At 41.9% G+C, this 17,468-nt stretch overlaps 2 protein-coding genes and 1 non-coding gene across 7 annotated transcripts in view; 1 reads left to right on the top strand and 2 right to left on the bottom strand.

The window, feature by feature from the left end:
• Positions 1–12,328, bottom strand: part of NCAPD2 (non-SMC condensin I complex subunit D2) — a 29,575-nt gene extending 17,247 nt beyond the window's left edge. For 2 of the 5 annotated variants that reach the window (XM_030321512.1, XM_030321516.1), the window contains exons 1-6: positions 11,628–11,922; positions 10,376–10,525; positions 2,829–2,904; positions 2,505–2,563; positions 1,844–2,022; positions 1,391–1,533 (exon numbers count right to left, since the gene is read on the bottom strand). In XM_030321512.1, the coding sequence (XP_030177372.1) occupies positions 1,391–1,533; positions 1,844–2,022; positions 2,505–2,563; positions 2,829–2,904; positions 10,376–10,502 (584 nt within the window). In that variant the 5' untranslated portion in view covers positions 10,503–10,525; positions 11,628–11,922. The other 3 variants (XM_030321514.2, XM_030321513.1, XM_030321515.1) reach the window with 3 other exon arrangements.
• Positions 2,099–2,427, bottom strand: LOC115519616. The gene has a single exon (XR_003970611.1). It is a non-coding gene; the product is annotated as a small nucleolar RNA U85 (small nucleolar RNA).
• MRPL51 (mitochondrial ribosomal protein L51) lies at positions 12,138–13,609 on the top strand. Its single transcript, XM_030321535.1, has 4 exons — positions 12,138–12,222; positions 12,567–12,661; positions 12,745–12,855; positions 13,305–13,609. The coding sequence occupies exons 2-4, from the start codon at positions 12,583–12,585 to the stop codon at positions 13,499–13,501; spliced, it is 387 nt and encodes a 128-aa protein (XP_030177395.1). The 5' UTR covers positions 12,138–12,222; positions 12,567–12,582; the 3' UTR covers positions 13,502–13,609.
• Positions 13,610–17,468: the final 3,859 nt, after the last annotated feature.

The following is a 17,468-nucleotide window of genomic DNA, read 5'->3' as shown; positions in this document are numbered from 1 at the left end:
AGAGAGAATTGCAAGCAAGCTCCATGCTGTCAATGCAGAGCCCAATGTGGAGCTTGAACTCACGAACTGTGAGGTCATGATCTGAGCCGAAATCAAGAGTCAGTTGCTTAGCTCCCTGAGCCAACCAAGCATCCACCCCCGCCTCTTTTTATGCTTATATTCTGAAAGCTCAGGTCAAAACCCTGAGTGAGTCATCCTTGACTGAACTCTCCCTCAAACTTCATACACCTCTGTCAGATTATCCTATAAGCTCTACCTTAGGGAAAAAAGTACAGAGTCCATCCACTTCTCCCCATATCCACTGCCACTCTTGGGTCTAAGCTACCATCATCTCTTGCCCAAGTTACTGCAACAGCCTCCTAATTGGTCTCCTGCTTTCTTCCTTTCCTTTCATAGTCTGTTTCAACACAACAGCCAGGATGATCCTGTTAAAGCCCTAGTCAGACCACGTCACTGCCCTGCTCAGAACCCTTGAGTGGCCCCATCTCACTCTGAGAAAATGCAAAGTCACCATGATGGCCAAGGATCTGCACAGTTGGCTCCCCACTGCTTCTGGGATTTCACAGCCTATCCCTTTCACCTGCTCAGCTGCCATGTCTCTCGCCTCACTGCTACCACCTGTACATGCCAGATACATGCCTTCCTCAGGGTTTTTGTACCTGCTGTTCCGTTCCTCACCCTTGTTTATTCCTCCATATTCTCGTGCCTCATACGGCCTCCTCTGGGTTTTTTCTCAAATGTCACTACCTCAAAAAGGCCTTGCTAGAACAGCTGATTTAAGATCACAACTCTCGGGGCGTCTGGGTGGCTCAGTTGAGCACCCAACTTCAGCTCAGGTCATGATCTCATGGCTTGTGAGTTCGAGCCCTACATTGAGCTCTGTGCTGACAGTTGAGCCTGGAGCCTGCTTCAGATTCTGTCTCTCCCTCTCTCTCTCTCTGTCCCTCCCCCACATGCTCTGTTTCTTTCTCAAAGAAATCACAACTCTCTTCCATCAAACTCCCCATCCCCTCCTCTATTGTTCTCCACAATCATAAAGTATAAAACAAACCATGTATTTTACTTACTTTAAAAATCATCTTCTGCTCTATAATATAAACTCTAAGAGGGCAGAAACTTATGTTTCTAGTGCCTGCAATAATACCAGCCATGCAGCCAGGAGATTCTCAATAAATACTATGTCATGAATGAGCAAATGGGCATTAAAGATAAGAAACTCATGGCAGTTTCTAACATTTGTTATCTACTTACTAACAATTCTATGTTATGAGTATACTTCTATGTCTTACATACAGAAGTGAGGCATGAAATGAAGTATTCAGAAAGAAGACATATCTAGCAACAGAGCCCTCGTTCCTCACAGTTCACTATGACCATCTTAACCACCGACCTGACAAATTCCTCTTCAATTACTGAGTGGTTCCACAGGTGACGAATGTCCAGCTGGAGCAGCTGCGTTAGAAGCTGAAGAATTGGTTGCCTCTCTTCTTCCCAGTCAAAGCCGTGGGCGGCCTTGGCCCGGGTTTTCTTCCCCTAAAAAAGGATCATGCATACATTTAGGGAAAAATAAGGAAGACAAATCAGGTCAAAATCTGCTAGTCTGAGTGCCCAAACTGTCCAGTATTGAGATAAGGTAGAAACTAACACAGCAGATGTATTACAAATTGTAAAATATAAAAGAGCTCCTTGTCAGGGCAGGATATGCTGTGGTATTTTTGAGTACTTCCTCATAAATCCTAAAAAAGGACAGACAGGATTCCCAGAATTGTTGGATTCTCTTCTTTCCCACTGACCCCCTGATCTCCCCAGGCCCCATGTTGAGTGAGCCAGGAACTCCAATTACCTTCCCAAGGTCCAGGTCCATGAGGCTTGTCTGGCTGCTCATGGTCTCAAAGGATTCCACGAGGCGTATCAGAGCATAGCAGTTCATTTTGAGGGCATTTAGGTGGGCGCTCCTATCTGACACACTCAGAGCTGCATCATCCAGGACAGTGGGAAGTTCCTGGGAATGACGGGATACCACTGCAAGGGGCAAAGTCCGGAGTCGGCTTTGTTCACTTTCCTCATCTGCTCTGGCTTCCAAACACCCAGCATCAGCAGCCATCAGATTACCAAAGATCTGTGTTTCATCTCTCAGTGGCCACAACACAAGCCAAGTCCTTTGGGACCCCTGACCCCAATACGCTGAACACGCCCTGTCCCCACTCTCTCAGGCCAGCTACCCCAGTTTCTCCTTGGCAACTGGAAGAACTACCTCTATTAAAGAGAGGCAGTTCAAAAGTAGGAAATATTTCTTGTTGGTCTGCCCTTACAGCGAACACACACAACTCTGTATTGTCCACCAAGATTACAGACCTTAATAGGTCAAAGGTCCCCGGGCTTAGCCAAACCAACTGAATCACCACAGCCTTGATATCATCACGTGGCTGATAAAATGTAGGAAACAGTAAACAAACAAACAACAACAAACACCTTCCATCCCCTACCCCCTGACCCATAAACACCTTTCATCAGGAATTCCAGAGTATCTTCCTTGAGGCCAGGATCTATACTTCGAAAGTGACTATGAGGGAAAGAAAGTGTGGGGGGTGAGATAGGAAACTGCAGAGCCCATTCTAGATCAGATCAAACCTGAAGAATCTAAGACTTAAACACATCTGTGAAATTGCTCAACTGGTGTGAAGTTGGGGTCAATGCTCATTAGTAGAATTATCAGCACCCCGAACCTTTATCAGTGAACCTATAATTTGGAATTTCAGGACTAACATGCAACGTTAAGGTAAACAGCCACTAGTTCTTACGGCACCAGCCAGATGCGTTCTACTTACTGTAGAATGCTGTAGACAGTATCAAAGTGCTCCAGCATTGCCAGGGGCCCCTGAGCTCGGAAGGCAGCCTGAAATGCTACAAAGATGAAAGAAACGAGTCAACACAGAGGGGAGATGCCTTGTTGGTAAATTCCATTCATGGCAGAAAATCCAGTTAATCACTTTTACTGCTTGAATACCAAAAAGAGACAGTTCATTTCAATGTAACCTATTATGGTTTTTTTAATTGTGAAATGACAAAAAGTGGCAAAAACAATACAGAGTTCTTGCACTTTTCACTCTGATGATGTTAACATCTTCTATAACCACAGTACAAGAGTCTATAAGAAATCAACATGAACTCAGTGCTATTAATGAATCTACAGACGTTATCTGAATTGTTAGTTCTTCTATTTATGTCCTTTTTCTGGTCCAGGATCCAATCCAGGATCCCACAATGCATTCAGTTGTCATGTCTCCTTAGTCTCCTCCCATCTTTGTCTTTCACAATCTTGACACTTTTGAAGTACACTATTCAGTTATTCTGTACAATGTCCCTCAGTCTGGGTTTGTTTGCTATTTTCTCATGATTAGATTGAGGTTATGTATTTTTGGCAGAATGACCACAGAAGGGAGCCTCCTATCAAAGCATCACACCAAGAAGTACATGGTATCAATGTCTTATTACTATGTTAACCTTGATTACCTGCTAGTGTTCGCCAGCCATCTCCTCTGTAAAGTTACTATTTTCCTCTTTTGCAGCAAATAAGTATCTTGTTAGAGAGATACTTTGAAAATGTACAAATATCTTGTTTCTCCTCACATTTTGCCCACGAATCTGTCCATGATTCTTGCCTGCCACAGTTATTACTGAGGTGTTAGTAAACACTTTGACTTTTCTTTTTTCTTTCTTTCTTTTTAAAAAGATTTTAAAGTAATCTCTATACCCAACATGGGGCTCGAATTTACAACCGAGATCAAGAGTTGTATGCCCTGCTGACTGAGCCAGCCAGGTGCCCCATATGGTGATTTTTCTATCTCCATCATTCCTTCTACACTTACTAATGGGAATGCCACTCTAAGGATGAGATGTCCCTTTCCCTCTGGTTATTTATTCAAATTGGAATAGACTCACGGTTATTTCCTTTATTCCATTTTAATGCATTCCTACTACTATTTATTTTGTTGCTTAAATGATCCCATGCTTGACCACTGGGAGGTCCTTCAACTTGGCCTGCCTGCAGTCCTTTCAACGTGGTCTTCACTTTTGCTCTCTTACTTCCTGGTATAAGATGTTCCAGGCTCATCTTGTACTTTCCTTGGCCCAGTTCTGCAATCAACCATTCTCAACAGAGTCCTCATTTCTTTTGTGGAAGTATGGCATGTAGAAACCAAGTTCTAGGCACTAGTTAGGCTTACTGCTATTGCACTGTATCATTGTTTTTAGGTCCTCTCAGTAGAGAATAGCAGGACATGTACGTGTATATACATACATACCTGTCAAATCCCATATCTGTTTTGATCTGTTTATATATTAAAAATGAGTTAATTTACATATTTTACTTAACCCTAGTATACACATAAAGCAGTTTCAGAATTGCTAACCCATATTCCTATAAAAAATATTTTACTAACTCAGCTTACAATAATTGTGTAAAGTTCTTTCTTCTAGAGTATATACACAATTACATTTTTTTTTTTTTTTAATTTGAGACAGTGAGCGAGCCCAAGTGGGGGAGAGAGGCAGAGGGAGAGAGACAATTTTAAGATTCAATAAAAAATAAACATTCAAAGTATAATTTAAAAAAAAGAATGAGACACAAAGCACAAGCTCTTTTGTAATCCTTCTTCCCTATCAACAAACCTCTCTGCCAACATTTTCCCGTTTTTTGCTGGAGTCTCAAGAGAAAAGCTAACCTGTCCCACTGCCCCAAAGATGTATCTCCTCTTTTTCCCCTTTGGTTTTATCCTGTCCAGGAACTGCTCTTATTCTGCCAGCATGCTCAGGCCTCCCTTCTTTATATATTTATTAAAAACTTTTTAAAAATGTTTATTTACTTTTGAGACACACACACACACACACACACACACACACACAGAACCTGAAGCAGGCTCCAGGCTCTGAACTGTCAGTGCAGAGCCCAACATAGGGCCTGAACTCACAAACCATGAGATCATGACCTGAGCCGAAGTCAGACGCTTAACCTGACTGAGCCACTGAGGAGTCCCTTTATATTTTTATGTTTTAAAGTTTAATTTATTTTGAGAGAAAGAGAGCACGAATGGGGGAGGGGCAGAGAAAGAGGGAGACAGGGAATCCCAAGCAGGCTCTGCACCGCCACTGTAGAGCCTGACACAGGGCTCCAACCCACCAACCAAACCCTGAGATCACAACCTGAGCCAAAATCAAGTCAAACACTCAACTGACTGAACCACACAGCTGCCCCAGGACTCCCTTCTTTAAAACAAAACAAAACCACTCAATGCCTTTCATTTGACTTTGCTATCATATCCCTTTTAAGATTTATTTATTTTTGAGAGAGAAAGACAGAGTCGCAAGTGGCGGAGGGGCAGACAGAGAGGGAGGCACAGAATCAGAAGCAGGCTCTAGGCTCCAAGCTGTCAGCACAGAGCCTGACTCAGAGCTCGAACTCACAAAGCATGAGATCATGACCTGAGCTGAAGTCGGATGACTGAGCTACCTAGGGGCACGTGGATATCCCTTTTAAATTGTGTCTCCTCTTTCAATTTCCTGATCTGTTTGTGGGATTTATCAACCTAACAACTATTCTCTCAAATATTACCAACTACCTATTTTTTTTTTATTACAACTAATGATTTTCTTGGTCCATATATCTGTTTAATTCTTTGAAGCATTACCTACTGATCTAGTCTAGAGTCAGACTGCTAATTTAGGTTTATATTCGGCTTGAACATTTACCAGGCCAAGCTACTTAGCTTACTAAGTCTGTTTCCTCTTCTCTAAGTGAGGAATAATACAAGATTGCACATCATAGGGCTTTTCAGAATTTTTTGGTAAAGGTTAAGTAGAAATAATCCTGTGAAGCAGTCAGAATAATACTTAGCACACAGTGTAACTCAGTATATGTAATTTATTTATCACTCTCTTTTTTTAAAGTTTATTTATTTATTTTTTGAGAGAGAGAGAGAGCAAGCAGGGAAGAGAGAGGGAGACACAGAGGGAGAGAGAGAATCCCAAGCAGGCTCTGCACTACCAGCGCAGAGCCTGATGCAGGGCTCAATCCCATGAACTGTGAGATCGTGACCTGAGCCAAAATCAAGAGTCAGACGCTTTAACCGAATGAGCCACCCAGGCACTCCAGCTATTTATCACTCTTACAAACTTCCTTCTGTAATCTGGAAAATATAGAAAAATGGAAAAGAGAAATACACAGCAATTAACATCTGGCTAACTTTTTTCCATCTCTTTCCTATGCTTAGTATTTCTGCTGTTGAGGTCATATCACATACTCACTTCTCTGTTCTGCTTTTTAAAACTTAATATTATGGGGTGCCTGGGTGGCTCAGGCAGTTGAGCATCCGACTCTTGACTTTGGTTCAGGTCATGATCCCAGGGTTGTGGGATTGAGCCCTGCATTGGGCTCTTGTGCTGAGCGTGGAGCCTGCTTGGGATTCTCTCTCTCTCTGCTTGTCCCCCACTCTCTCTCTCCAAATAAATAAATAAAACTTAATTTTACAATAAGCATATTATAAAACCTTTGTAAATAATTTTAATGGTCACATAATAGTCCATCATATATATATATCTTAATTAACTTACTATTCCTCTATCATTAGACATTATATCTTTTTTTTTTAATTTATTTTTCTAATGTTTATTTTTTGAGACAGAGAGAGACAGAGTGTGAGCTGGGGAGGGTAGAGAAAGAGGGAGGCACAGAATCAAAGCAGGTTCCAGGCTCTAAGCTGTCAGCACAGAGCCCGACGTGGGGCTCAAACTCATGAGCATTGAGATCATGACCTGAGCTGAAGTCGGACGCTTAATCGACTGAGCCACCCAGGTGTCCCTCTCTTCTTTATAATGTAGGCTTCATGTCCAATGTGGGGCTTGAACTCAGGACCCTGAGATCAAGAGTAGCATTCTCTACTGAGTCAGCCAGGTGCCCCTATTGTTAGACAATATGATATTTCTAATTTTTTCCACTAAAATTCACATTTACTCCCTTGGCAAATCTGGATTAAATTCAACTGCCTGCTTACTTCATTCATGTAATCATACAAATAAAAATGGCTTGACAAAAATATACAATCATGCTAACTATTCTTACTTTAAACTTATGACCATTAATCTCAAGTGTGCCCTTAGTATTTCTTGGTAAGCCTGTTACAAATTCCCAGGCCTCCTCACCTTCTTCTAGGCAATTATTTCACACCTTTCCTCTGCTCATAAGATCAAGGCCTTCTTCCCCAATTCCTTCTCAGTTAAAGGCTTCACTTCCTATCTCACTGAGAAAATAGAATCACACAGAAGAGGGGCACCTGGGTGGCTCAGTTGGTTAAACAGCCAACTTTGGCTCAGGTCATGATCATGCAGTCTGTGGGTTCAAGCCCCATGTCGAGCTCTGTGTTAACAGCTCGGAGCCTGGAGCTGGCTTCAGATTCTGTTTCTCCCTCTCTCTGCCCCTCCCCTACTCTTTCTCTCTCTCTCAAAAATAAACATTAAGAAGCACATAGAAGAGAACTTCCAGCTGCCCCAAGATCTGTATTTCCCCTCACTACCTGCATCTGTGCCCAGCTACTCTGTCTTTTCTTTTGCTACTGCAGATAAACTGTCCCACCCTCTAGTAAAACCATCGCCTCCCTCTGTGCACCAGATTACACACTCTCTTACCTACTAAAGATACTGCTCCAACAATCTGTCCCCTCTCCCTCTTGCATCATCAACCTAACCTTCTCTGATAGCTTCCATTCAGTACATACACATGTAATGCCACCCATCTTATAAAAAATCCTCCCGGGGAGCTTGGGTGGCTCAGTCAGTTAAGTCTCTGACTCTTGATTTTGGCTCAGGCCATGATCTCAGTTTGTGGAATCCAGTCCCACGATGGACTCTGTGCTGACAGCATGGAGCCTGCTTGGGATTATCTCTCTCTCCTTCTCTCTGCCCTTCCCCTGCTCTTCCTCTCTCTCTCAAAATAAAAAAATAAAAAATCCTCCCTCAACTCTACCTCCTCCTCCATCATCACCTCATTTCTCTGTTACTCATGAAAGCAAAACAATCAGAAAGTTATCTAAACTCTGTCTTCCCATTTTCTCATAAACCCACCTATTTCAATTAGCCTTTTGCTCCCACTACTCCTCTGAAACCGCTTTCCCCAATCACCACATTGTGAAGTCCAGTAATTAATTTGCAGTTGAGCTCTCCACTTATTTTTGAAACATCTCTTAATTTACCTAAGGATATTCTTTTTTTTTTTTTTTTAATTTTTTTTTTTTCAACGTTTATTTATTTTTGGGACAGAGAGAGACAGAGCATGAATGGGGGAGGGGCAGAGAGAGAGGGAGACACAGAATCGGAAACAGGCTCCAGGCTCCGAGCCATCAGCCCAGAGCCCGACGCGGGGCTCGAACTCACGGACCGCGAGATCGTGACCTGGCTGAAGTCGGACGCTTAACCGACTGCGCCACCCAGGCGCCCCAAGGATATTCTTAAAAAATGGATTTTCTGATTCAGTAGTTCTGGGATGGGTCTTTATCTTGGATTTCATTTTTTTTTTTTTTTTTTTGGATTTCTGATAAATTCCTAAATCATGATTCTAATTTGCTGGTCTGAAGGCCACAGTGTAAGGAGCAAGACTCTAGAAAACCTGCACCACTTCTCATCTGACATCTTTCCCTAGCTTACTCCACTCCAACCATATTGGCATTTTCCCACCTCCGAGCCTTGGCACTGGCTTTTCTCTCTGCTTAGAAGGCCTATGAGAACTATCTGCATAGTTTACTTCTTCACTTTTAAGGCCTCTGCTCAAATGTCACTGATCAGGAAGCCTTCACTGATCATCCAACATAAAATGCAGTTCCTACCCTGCCACACCATATTTTGTTTATCCTGCTTACTTTTCTCCCTGGCACTTATAGCCATCTGACATAGTCCTTATTTATTTATTCCTTGTTGAGAACCTTGAGAGAAAGAACTTTGTCAACTTGTCTGTTTTGTTTACTGTTGTGTCCCCAGGAACCAGAACAGTGTCTGACAGTGTATCATCAGTAAATACTTATTGAAAAGGGAAATGATTTGATCTTATAGAACTTATAGTTAGGGTTCTAAACACCAAAAGCAATGCAATTATTATAAAAAGAACTCTTAAAGTGAGTAATTATTCATTTAAAAAATGATGCATTATAATAACTGAAGAACAATTTACTACACTGTGCAGCCTGTGCAATTGGTGACGCATATATCAACACTATATGGAGAGAATAGTCTATCTCCACCATAGTGGATTCTGTTGACTTGCCAGCTACTGGTTGACCTCCACACTCTGCGTTCTTCGCTTACCAAATGGTGATATGTCTGGGTCTAGGGAGGCTCCTAGATAATAATCTTTATCAATTTAGACAATCTGGGTAAATCTGTATCCCTTATCAGTAATTAGTTCAGGGAAATAGGCAAAACCCAATTCTGGCTAGGTCTGTTGGGAGGCTTCTGGTAAAGTTTTAAAAAAAGAAAGAAGTATACTACTTCTTTACTACTTCTGTACATAAGAGCAAGGAGCTGGCATCTAGCAACCATCATGGCCAAGAGGAGACAAGCTGGAGTTAAATTATCAAGCTGCTGCATTAACCAACCCTTCTTGTTATAGAAGATAATAAATGAAGTAGGCTATTATCCCTATCTTAACAGATGAGGAAACAGGTACAGACAGAATAAGTAACTTGTCTAAGGTGAGAGTGGTAGAGCCAGGATTCAAATTCAGATAGCTTGGCTCCAGAATCCTAATCTCTACTCTATGTACCTCTCTAAAACAACCTGAAAGACCACTTCCAAGAAGTATAGTGACATTACAAGGTCTTAGTGATAATGTATAAATTGCCTTGTTCAGCTGTAGGTTTCAACGGATAACTGTATTGTGCATATACTGTTCAGTGTTGTAGGTGTACATATTTTTTTCTTATTATTGCACACCCCTGGAAACAAGAGATCTAGACTCTAAAAAAGTACTACCTGAAACAGGTCAGGTCAAGTCCCATACATTCTGAGAAAGCTACCTTTTCCTGTAACTTTTAAATCCATCAGAACTTAGTTTTGGCACATGGTAAGAGGTAAAGATCTAAAATAAGTTTTTCTCCAAAGAGTAGCTGCATACACCAAGACTGTTTTTTTGAATGATTGAGAAAAGGAGGTCAATGTGGATACTCTTCATGTAATACATCCCAAACAATGCTAGGAAGAAAACCATGAATAGGAAAGATGGGTTCTTTGCCCTCATGGAGCTTAGCAGTGTAGTGCAAAAGGCCAATAATATAATTACATGGGGGATGGCTGTTTTGAAGGGCCAGGCACAGTAGCCGCTACGAAGTCTTACCTCTAAGCTGTGATGGAAGATGTCGGATGGACAGTACCTCTTGCACTACATACTGATTCACTCCTCCACTTTTCAACAACTCCTCTGGGGCTAAAGGCAGATGGAACTCATACAGCTGGGGACACATCTTTCTCCCACTGGCTCACAGGGCTGGAAACCAAACAGCAAACAGATCAAGATCTATATCTAAGGACTGTCTTTTTAATATGGTTCTATTATTCCTCCACCCTCAGATATATGACGCTTATATCAAACTTATACCACGGCGGTAACGTTATCTTAAGAGGATGTGAGGCAACCCTGGACTAGTCCAGGATTCTAGTCCAGAATCTAATTCTAATTGTGACTCTGCTATTTGGTTGTCACTTACCCCCCTGAACCTCATCTGCACAACAGAGTTACTAATCTGATTATTTTGCAAAGTTGCTCTGAGGATCAAATGAGTCAAAAGACATGAGAATGTTTAAAGAAATACAAAGTGGCAGGGCACCTGGGTGGCTCAGTCGGTTGAGCGTCCGACTTCGGCTCAGGTCATGATCTGGTGGTTTGTGGGTTCGAGCCCCGCATCGGGCTCTGTGCTGACAGCTCAGAGCCTGGAGCCTGCATCAGATTCTATGTCTCCCTCTCTCTCTGCCCACCCACCCCCCCCCCCGTCACATTCTGTCTCTCTCTCCTTCAAAAATAAATAAACATTAAAAAAAATTAAAAAAAAAATACAAAGTGGCATATCAATGCATCAAGTTAGCATTTCCATTTTAACGGACGTTTCCATTTTTATGCACTGAGAGAAGGCCTCACTCAAGGCTAGGGCAGTGGGCCAGCATGGACTGGTGCGTGTCCTGGCTCCAGAATGGGAGAGTATTAACATTTAACATCTGTTTACTCTGTGTCACGTTCTTATTAGGCTATTTGAATATATCATATCTGATCTAGTTCTTCGAATGCCAATCTCATGGAATGCATGATAACACAACCCTTTTTACAGATGAGGAAACTGAAGCTAAAAAAAAAAAAGGTTAAGAGATTTGCCCATATTCCGCACGGGTCTGTTAAAACTTACTGTTTCTACTACATCTTACCGCCAGAATTACGCCTAATATCGCGTCATACTGCCCCATCCGCAACCTTCCCAGTCTTTCATTCCCCGCTGCCCATTAACACCACACCTCAGAAAAGAACTTCACCCGCCGCTCCTCCGACTCAGGACGTGGGGCCGAAATGAAGGAAAAAACACGGACTGCACAATACGCACCAATCAGCACCGCAGCACTCAAGCGGGCAGAGAAACCGGCCAATCCCCGACAGGCGGAGGCAAAAACCCGCCTCTGAGCCAGGCGCCGCGCGGGCAAAGCCACAAAGGTGGAGTTCAAATCTCAACCGCCGTTAGGAGGCCAATCGCGTCACTCTCTGCAGAGACCCGCCAATCACATCTCAGGAGCCTGGAAGCCAGACGCGCCGCCAGGGGCGGGGCAGGGTCTAGATCCCCTGCCCGCCTCCCCTCGTCTCGCGGCTGCCTCATTCTGCCGCCCTTTCTAGCTAGGCGGTGATAGCGCCCTTGGGCTAGTGACCCACTCAGTCACCGCCCCTCCCCCCCCACCCCCGGGGCAGGAGGCAAGTCCAAGCCGGGAGTTAAAAGGTTTAGGCTCTAATCCATGTTCCGCCATCTCCTCTATGTGACGTCCAGCAGGTCACTTCACTCTCTGCGCCTCAGACTTCCTCCCCAGTAGAAAAGGGATAATAAAAACAGCTACAACACAATACTGCTGTGAGGCACAGAAAAAGAGGTTTTGGGTTCCGGAGTTTGCACCTTCATCTCCCTCACAGTTGAGGGACGCCCCCAGGAAAGGGTGAGTTTCCTCGAAATTCAGTTTTGGGGCGTCCTGGGAAACGACGAAATGAATCCCTCTGCTCTTCCGACTCTCCAAGACTTCGGCGGGCGAACCGGAAGCACCTGGGCGGGGTGGGAAGGGAGGGAGGGGTTTCAAGGCCTCTGTACACCGGAACTTGGAGGGTGGGGTTTGTGGCTGGGGAAGGAGGAGCCAAGACGGGTCTGGCTGCGGGAGGTACCTCGATGAGACCCAAGATGGCTCCTTCCGTCTAGTGTCCTGTGAGGCTGGCGCGGAAGGTCCCTGTCAGCTCCTCGAAGGTCACGTGTGACCCTACTCTTATGCTTGTGTGGTTGCTGTTGTAGGGAAGAGACGAGAGCAATGGCAGGGAGCCTCTCTTTGGGGGCAGGCAGGGTCCTATGGGGCCGGGTGCCCCTATCCTGCAGAAGCTTCTCTCTGGGTAAGTGGCTGATGTAGAAATTGCCCTGAGAACTGCTTGTCAGTAAGTGGCTCAGACTCATTCCCTTTCTTCCCCGTCCCTAGGTATTCCCGGAATGTTCCACGTAAGGCTCACCCTCCCGCCTCCCAAAGTGGTTGATCGTTGGAACGAGAAGAGGGCTATGTTCGGGGTGTATGACAACATCGGGATCCTGGGTAAGATTCGATTCCGTGGTACAGAATTTCAGAGTAATTTTTTACGTAAGATTATCTTTTTTTTCCCCCCACCAGTGTACGAATGGTACCATGCTCGGTAATAAGAGCCGACACTTAACGTGCGTATTCTGGTTGTTTTTGACGCTGTTCTGAGTGCACTACATGTATTAATCCTTACAGGAGGGTTGTTTTTTGTTTTTTCAGTTTACAGGTAAGGAAACTGAAGCACAGAGGGGTTAAGTGATTTTTTTCCAATGCTAGTAAATGGCAGTGCCAGAATTTGAACCACAAGCAGTCTGGCTCCAGGGTCTGTGCTCTTGATCGTGTAGGTGCTGCTTGTCTGTAGGCGCAGCTCAGGAAAATGCAACTGCATGCTGAAGGCTTAGCTGGTGGAGGCTGTGTTCGTTGCCTCTTGTCTGGGAACTAACGTGTTCTCTCACATTACACAGGAGACTTTGAAATGCACCCCAAAGAACTGATCAGGGGCCCCAGATGGCTTAGAGGCTGGAAGGGGAATGAATTGCAACGTTGTATCCGAAAGAAGAAAATGGTTGGAAATCGAATGTTCCTTGATGACCTGCACAACCTTAACAAACGCATCAGCTACCTCTACAAACACTTTAACAGACATGGAAAGTACCGGTAGAAGAGAAAGCTGGGAACTGTGGAAGAGACACATCTGTCACGGGGGGGGGAACAGTACTTTTCCCTTTGGGATTTGTATGCTCTCTAATAAAATGGGGCTTCTTTGGAATCTGTTATCTGCTCTTTATTTTACTCTTATATTTTATTTTACTCTAGATGCTACTTTTATTCATTCAGGTAGACTATGAACTCTGGCTCATCCATCCATAAGTCTTAGGTTTGGACTTCACCACTTGCCCATTGCAGACTAGCTATATTTTTAGCCTTTAAAAAAGAAAAGGGGGTGGGGGCGCCTGGGTGGCTCAGTCAGTTAAGTGTCTGACTTCAGCTCAGGTCATTGATCTTGCGGTTCGTGGGTTCCAGCCCCGCATCCAGCTCTGTGCTGACAGCTTGGAGCCTGGAACCTGCTTCGGATTCTGTGTCTCCCTTTCTCTCTGCCCCTCCTCTACTTATGCTCTGTCTCTCTCTCTCTCTCTCAAAAATAAATAAACATAAAAAAAAAAAAAAAAGAAACGGGGCACCTGGGTGGCTCAATTGGTTGAGCCTTGGATTCTTGATTTCTGCTCAGGTCCTGATCTCACAGTTCATGAGATTGAGCCCCTAATGGGGCTCTGCGCTGCCGTCGTGGAGCCTGCTAGAGGTTCTCTTGGCCACTCCCCTGCTCTCAAAATAAATAAACTTTCAAAAAAAAAAAAAAAGAAAAAGAAAATTGTTGGCACTTTTTGACATTTAGCTTTTCATGTATTGAAAGTGGTAATTTCTTATTGCTTCATAATGCTGTTATCTTAAATGTATGTTTGAAAACATTTTCACACTGGAATGAAATGTAACAAATAGAATTATGCTTGTTCATTATTTTCATCAAAAATATTGGGTACTTTTTCTAAGTTGAGAAATGCAAGAAAAAATGTAATAGATAACATGGTTTCCTAGTTAGGGGATAAAGATATATTCTCACATGTACACTTTAATATGGGGCATTAAGTACCATATGAATGGTTTGCATACTAAGCCTGACTGATCATCAGAATCACGTTGGTAGTTTCACGATTTCAAAAGCCGGGTCCCTGCCCCCAAAGATTTGTGATCTGTAGAGCTGAGCTGAGTCTTGCACATCTACTTTTTTAAAAAATACATTAAAAAAATACATACAATGGAAATTTTTTAAATTACTGAAGGATAATCAGGTAAAGAGTTTTCTCACGGCCTGTTTTTTTTGTGCTTTGCAGAAGCAACCACTATTTTTTTTTTTTTTTTAGTCCTTTGGACAGAAACTGTACATGTATAATCATGTATTAACTGTATATCTCCTTTTGAAAAGAGGATTCTATTTACTTTTAGTTTTTATTTTTAATGAAAAGAGGATTCTATATATACCGTTCTATACCTTGCTTATTCACTTAATACAACCTGGATTGTTTTATATCCTCACATTCTATACCATAATGATTTAACTAGTTCCATTTTGATAGATATTTAGATTGTTTCCAGCCTTTTACTTTTTCAAAGCATGACTCCTAATTTTAGATAATTCTGATTGTAAAATCCCTCAGGTGATTTTCATTAACCATGTTTAGAAACCACTGGTGATAAATGATCTAAATAAGAGATTGTATTTGGTCTAATCAGGAGAGGCTTCCTAGAAGAGGCTGGATTTCAGCAAAGAAATAAGTGGTAGAACATTTCAAGTGGGGAAGAGAAGAGTGATCAGTGGTGCATATGACCCAGCAAATCCACTCCTAAGTATATACCCACCAGAAATGAAAACATGTTCATACAAAAAGTGGTACATAAATGTTCATAGCATTGTTATTCATAATAGCAAAAAAGAAGAAACAAAGCAAATGTCTATCAACTGATACAGAAAATGTGGTATATTCATGCAATGGAATATTATTCAGCCATAAAAAAGAATGAGGTACTGATACATCTAACAACATGAATGAACCGTGAAAACACTTTAATAAACCAAAGAAGGCAGTCATAAAAGGCTTGTATTGTATTCATATGAAATGTCCAGAATAGGCAAACCTACAGAGACAGAAAGTAGATTAGTTATTGCCAGGGAATGGGATAAGGGATAGGGAATGAGAGATGACTGCTAACAGATACAAGGCTCTTTTAGGGGTGGTAAAAATGTTCTGGAATTAGCAGTGATGGTTGCACGACCTTGTGAATACACTAAAAAACAATTGTATACTATATAATCATATGGTATATGAATTATATCTCAATTTTTAAAATGGTGTAGGAGACTTGATTTATTTCTAAATTAAGCTTTATTTTTAGAAAATCAAAGTAATGCATGCATATAGTTAATTAAAAAGAAGGGAAAGTCGTGTGACAAAAAGTCCCCTGCTTCACCTGTCTACCCTCCAAACTAGCTTCCTAGAATGAAAGACTCTCACTTCTTTGAAATATTTTGGTATTTATTATCATAATTTGAAACAATATGCCCCACTGCTCTTTATGATTTATCAGCTTTAGACTTTATTAGCTTCCTGTTATGAAAGATGAAGATTTAGCCCAATGATTTAAAATAAAAAACCTGTTAAGCTAGGAACAGGAGGAAATTTCTTTAACTTGGTAAAGATTACATACTAGAGATCAACCACAAATATTTAATAGACATGCATTCCCTTTAAGATCTGTAATAAGACATAATAAGCTAAATAAGTCAGAAAAAGACAAATATATGATTTTTTTTTACAAATATATGATTTAATTTGTATGTGGAATTTAAGAAACAACAGATGAACATAGGGACAGGGAAGGAAAAATAAGGTAAAAACAGAGAGGGAGGCAAAACATAAGAGACTGTTAAATACAGAGAACAAACTGAGGATTGCTGAAGGGGAGACAGGTGGGAGGATGGGCTAAATGTGTAATGGGCATTAAGGAGGGCACTTGTTGGGATGAGCACTGGGTGTTATATGTAAGTGATGAATTACTGGGTTCTACTCCTGAAACAAATACTATACTGTATGTTAACAAAGTTGAATTTAAATAAATAAATTTTTTAAAAAGAAAAAAAAGATTAGTAATAAGACAAGGATGCGTACCATTCCTGTTGCACTTTAACTTAGTATTGAAAGTCCTAGTGAATGTCAAGAAAGAAAGGAAGAAAGAAAGGGAAAGAAAGAAAAAAAGAGTGGATATGAGGGTTGAAAGAATAGAGATCAAATTATGATCATTTTTTTAATATTTATCAAATTGTGATCATTTACAAATTATATGATTTTCATTGTCTAAAACAGGAATCTTTTAAAAACATATTTAATGTTGATTTATGTATTTTGAGGGAGAGAGAGTGTGAGCAGGGGAGGGGCAGAGAGAGAAGAAGAGAGAGAGAATCCTAAGCAGGCTCCACAGTGTCAGTACAGAGCCCAATGTAGAGCTTGAACTCACGGAGTGTGAGATCATGACGTGAGTTGAAGTTGGGTGCTTAACTGACCGAGCCACCCAGGCTCCCCTAAACATTTTATTTTTAAATAATCTCTACTCAGTGTGGGCTTGAACTCATAACCCTGAGATCAAGATTCACATGCTCTACAAACCAAGTCAGCCAGGTGCCTTGGGACTTCAATATAAAAATTTTTGAAGAACACAATTCAACCCATAACAATAGTCTTTGGTGTCCCCAAGACATTCTTGTGCTTCTGTTGTTAGTTCTTGAAATTCATGATTCCTTATAGCTTCTATAGATTCTCCAGGTTTGATTTTGGAAGAGGAAGCCAGTGGCCTCTATTAGTTATCTTGTCAGGAAACTGGATTTACACTCTGCAATCCTCTCCTTTCTTGTAGCCCTTTCCCCATTCCTCTTCATCATAGTTTTATCAGCATTTTGGCTTAAATCAGTAGACAGTATTTACATTATTAGGACTATGTAAATATTGTTTACTACTTGGTGTACTGGGGGATAACTAGTGTTTCTTATTTAAAAATTCTGTATCTTGGGGCGCTTGGGT

The sequence above is a fragment of the Lynx canadensis genome, chromosome B4, assembly GCF_007474595.2.
Source record: "Lynx canadensis isolate LIC74 chromosome B4, mLynCan4.pri.v2, whole genome shotgun sequence".
Taxonomy (NCBI): Eukaryota; Metazoa; Chordata; class Mammalia; order Carnivora; family Felidae; genus Lynx; species Lynx canadensis.
Note: the sequence above shows the minus strand (reverse complement) of the source record. Positions and strands in the feature narration are given on the sequence as shown.

Excerpts from the sequence above, each read along its gene's own strand:
- MRPL51 (XM_030321535.1), top strand. The coding sequence starts at position 12,583 with ATGGCAGGGAGCCTCTCTTTGGGGGCAGGCAGGGTCCTATGGGGCCGG. Across the intron at positions 12,662-12,744 it reads CTGCAGAAGCTTCTCTCTGG|GTATTCCCGGAATGTTCCAC; the intron begins GTAAGTGGCTGA and ends CCCCGTCCCTAG. Across the intron at positions 12,856-13,304 it reads TGACAACATCGGGATCCTGG|GAGACTTTGAAATGCACCCC; the intron begins GTAAGATTCGAT and ends CACATTACACAG.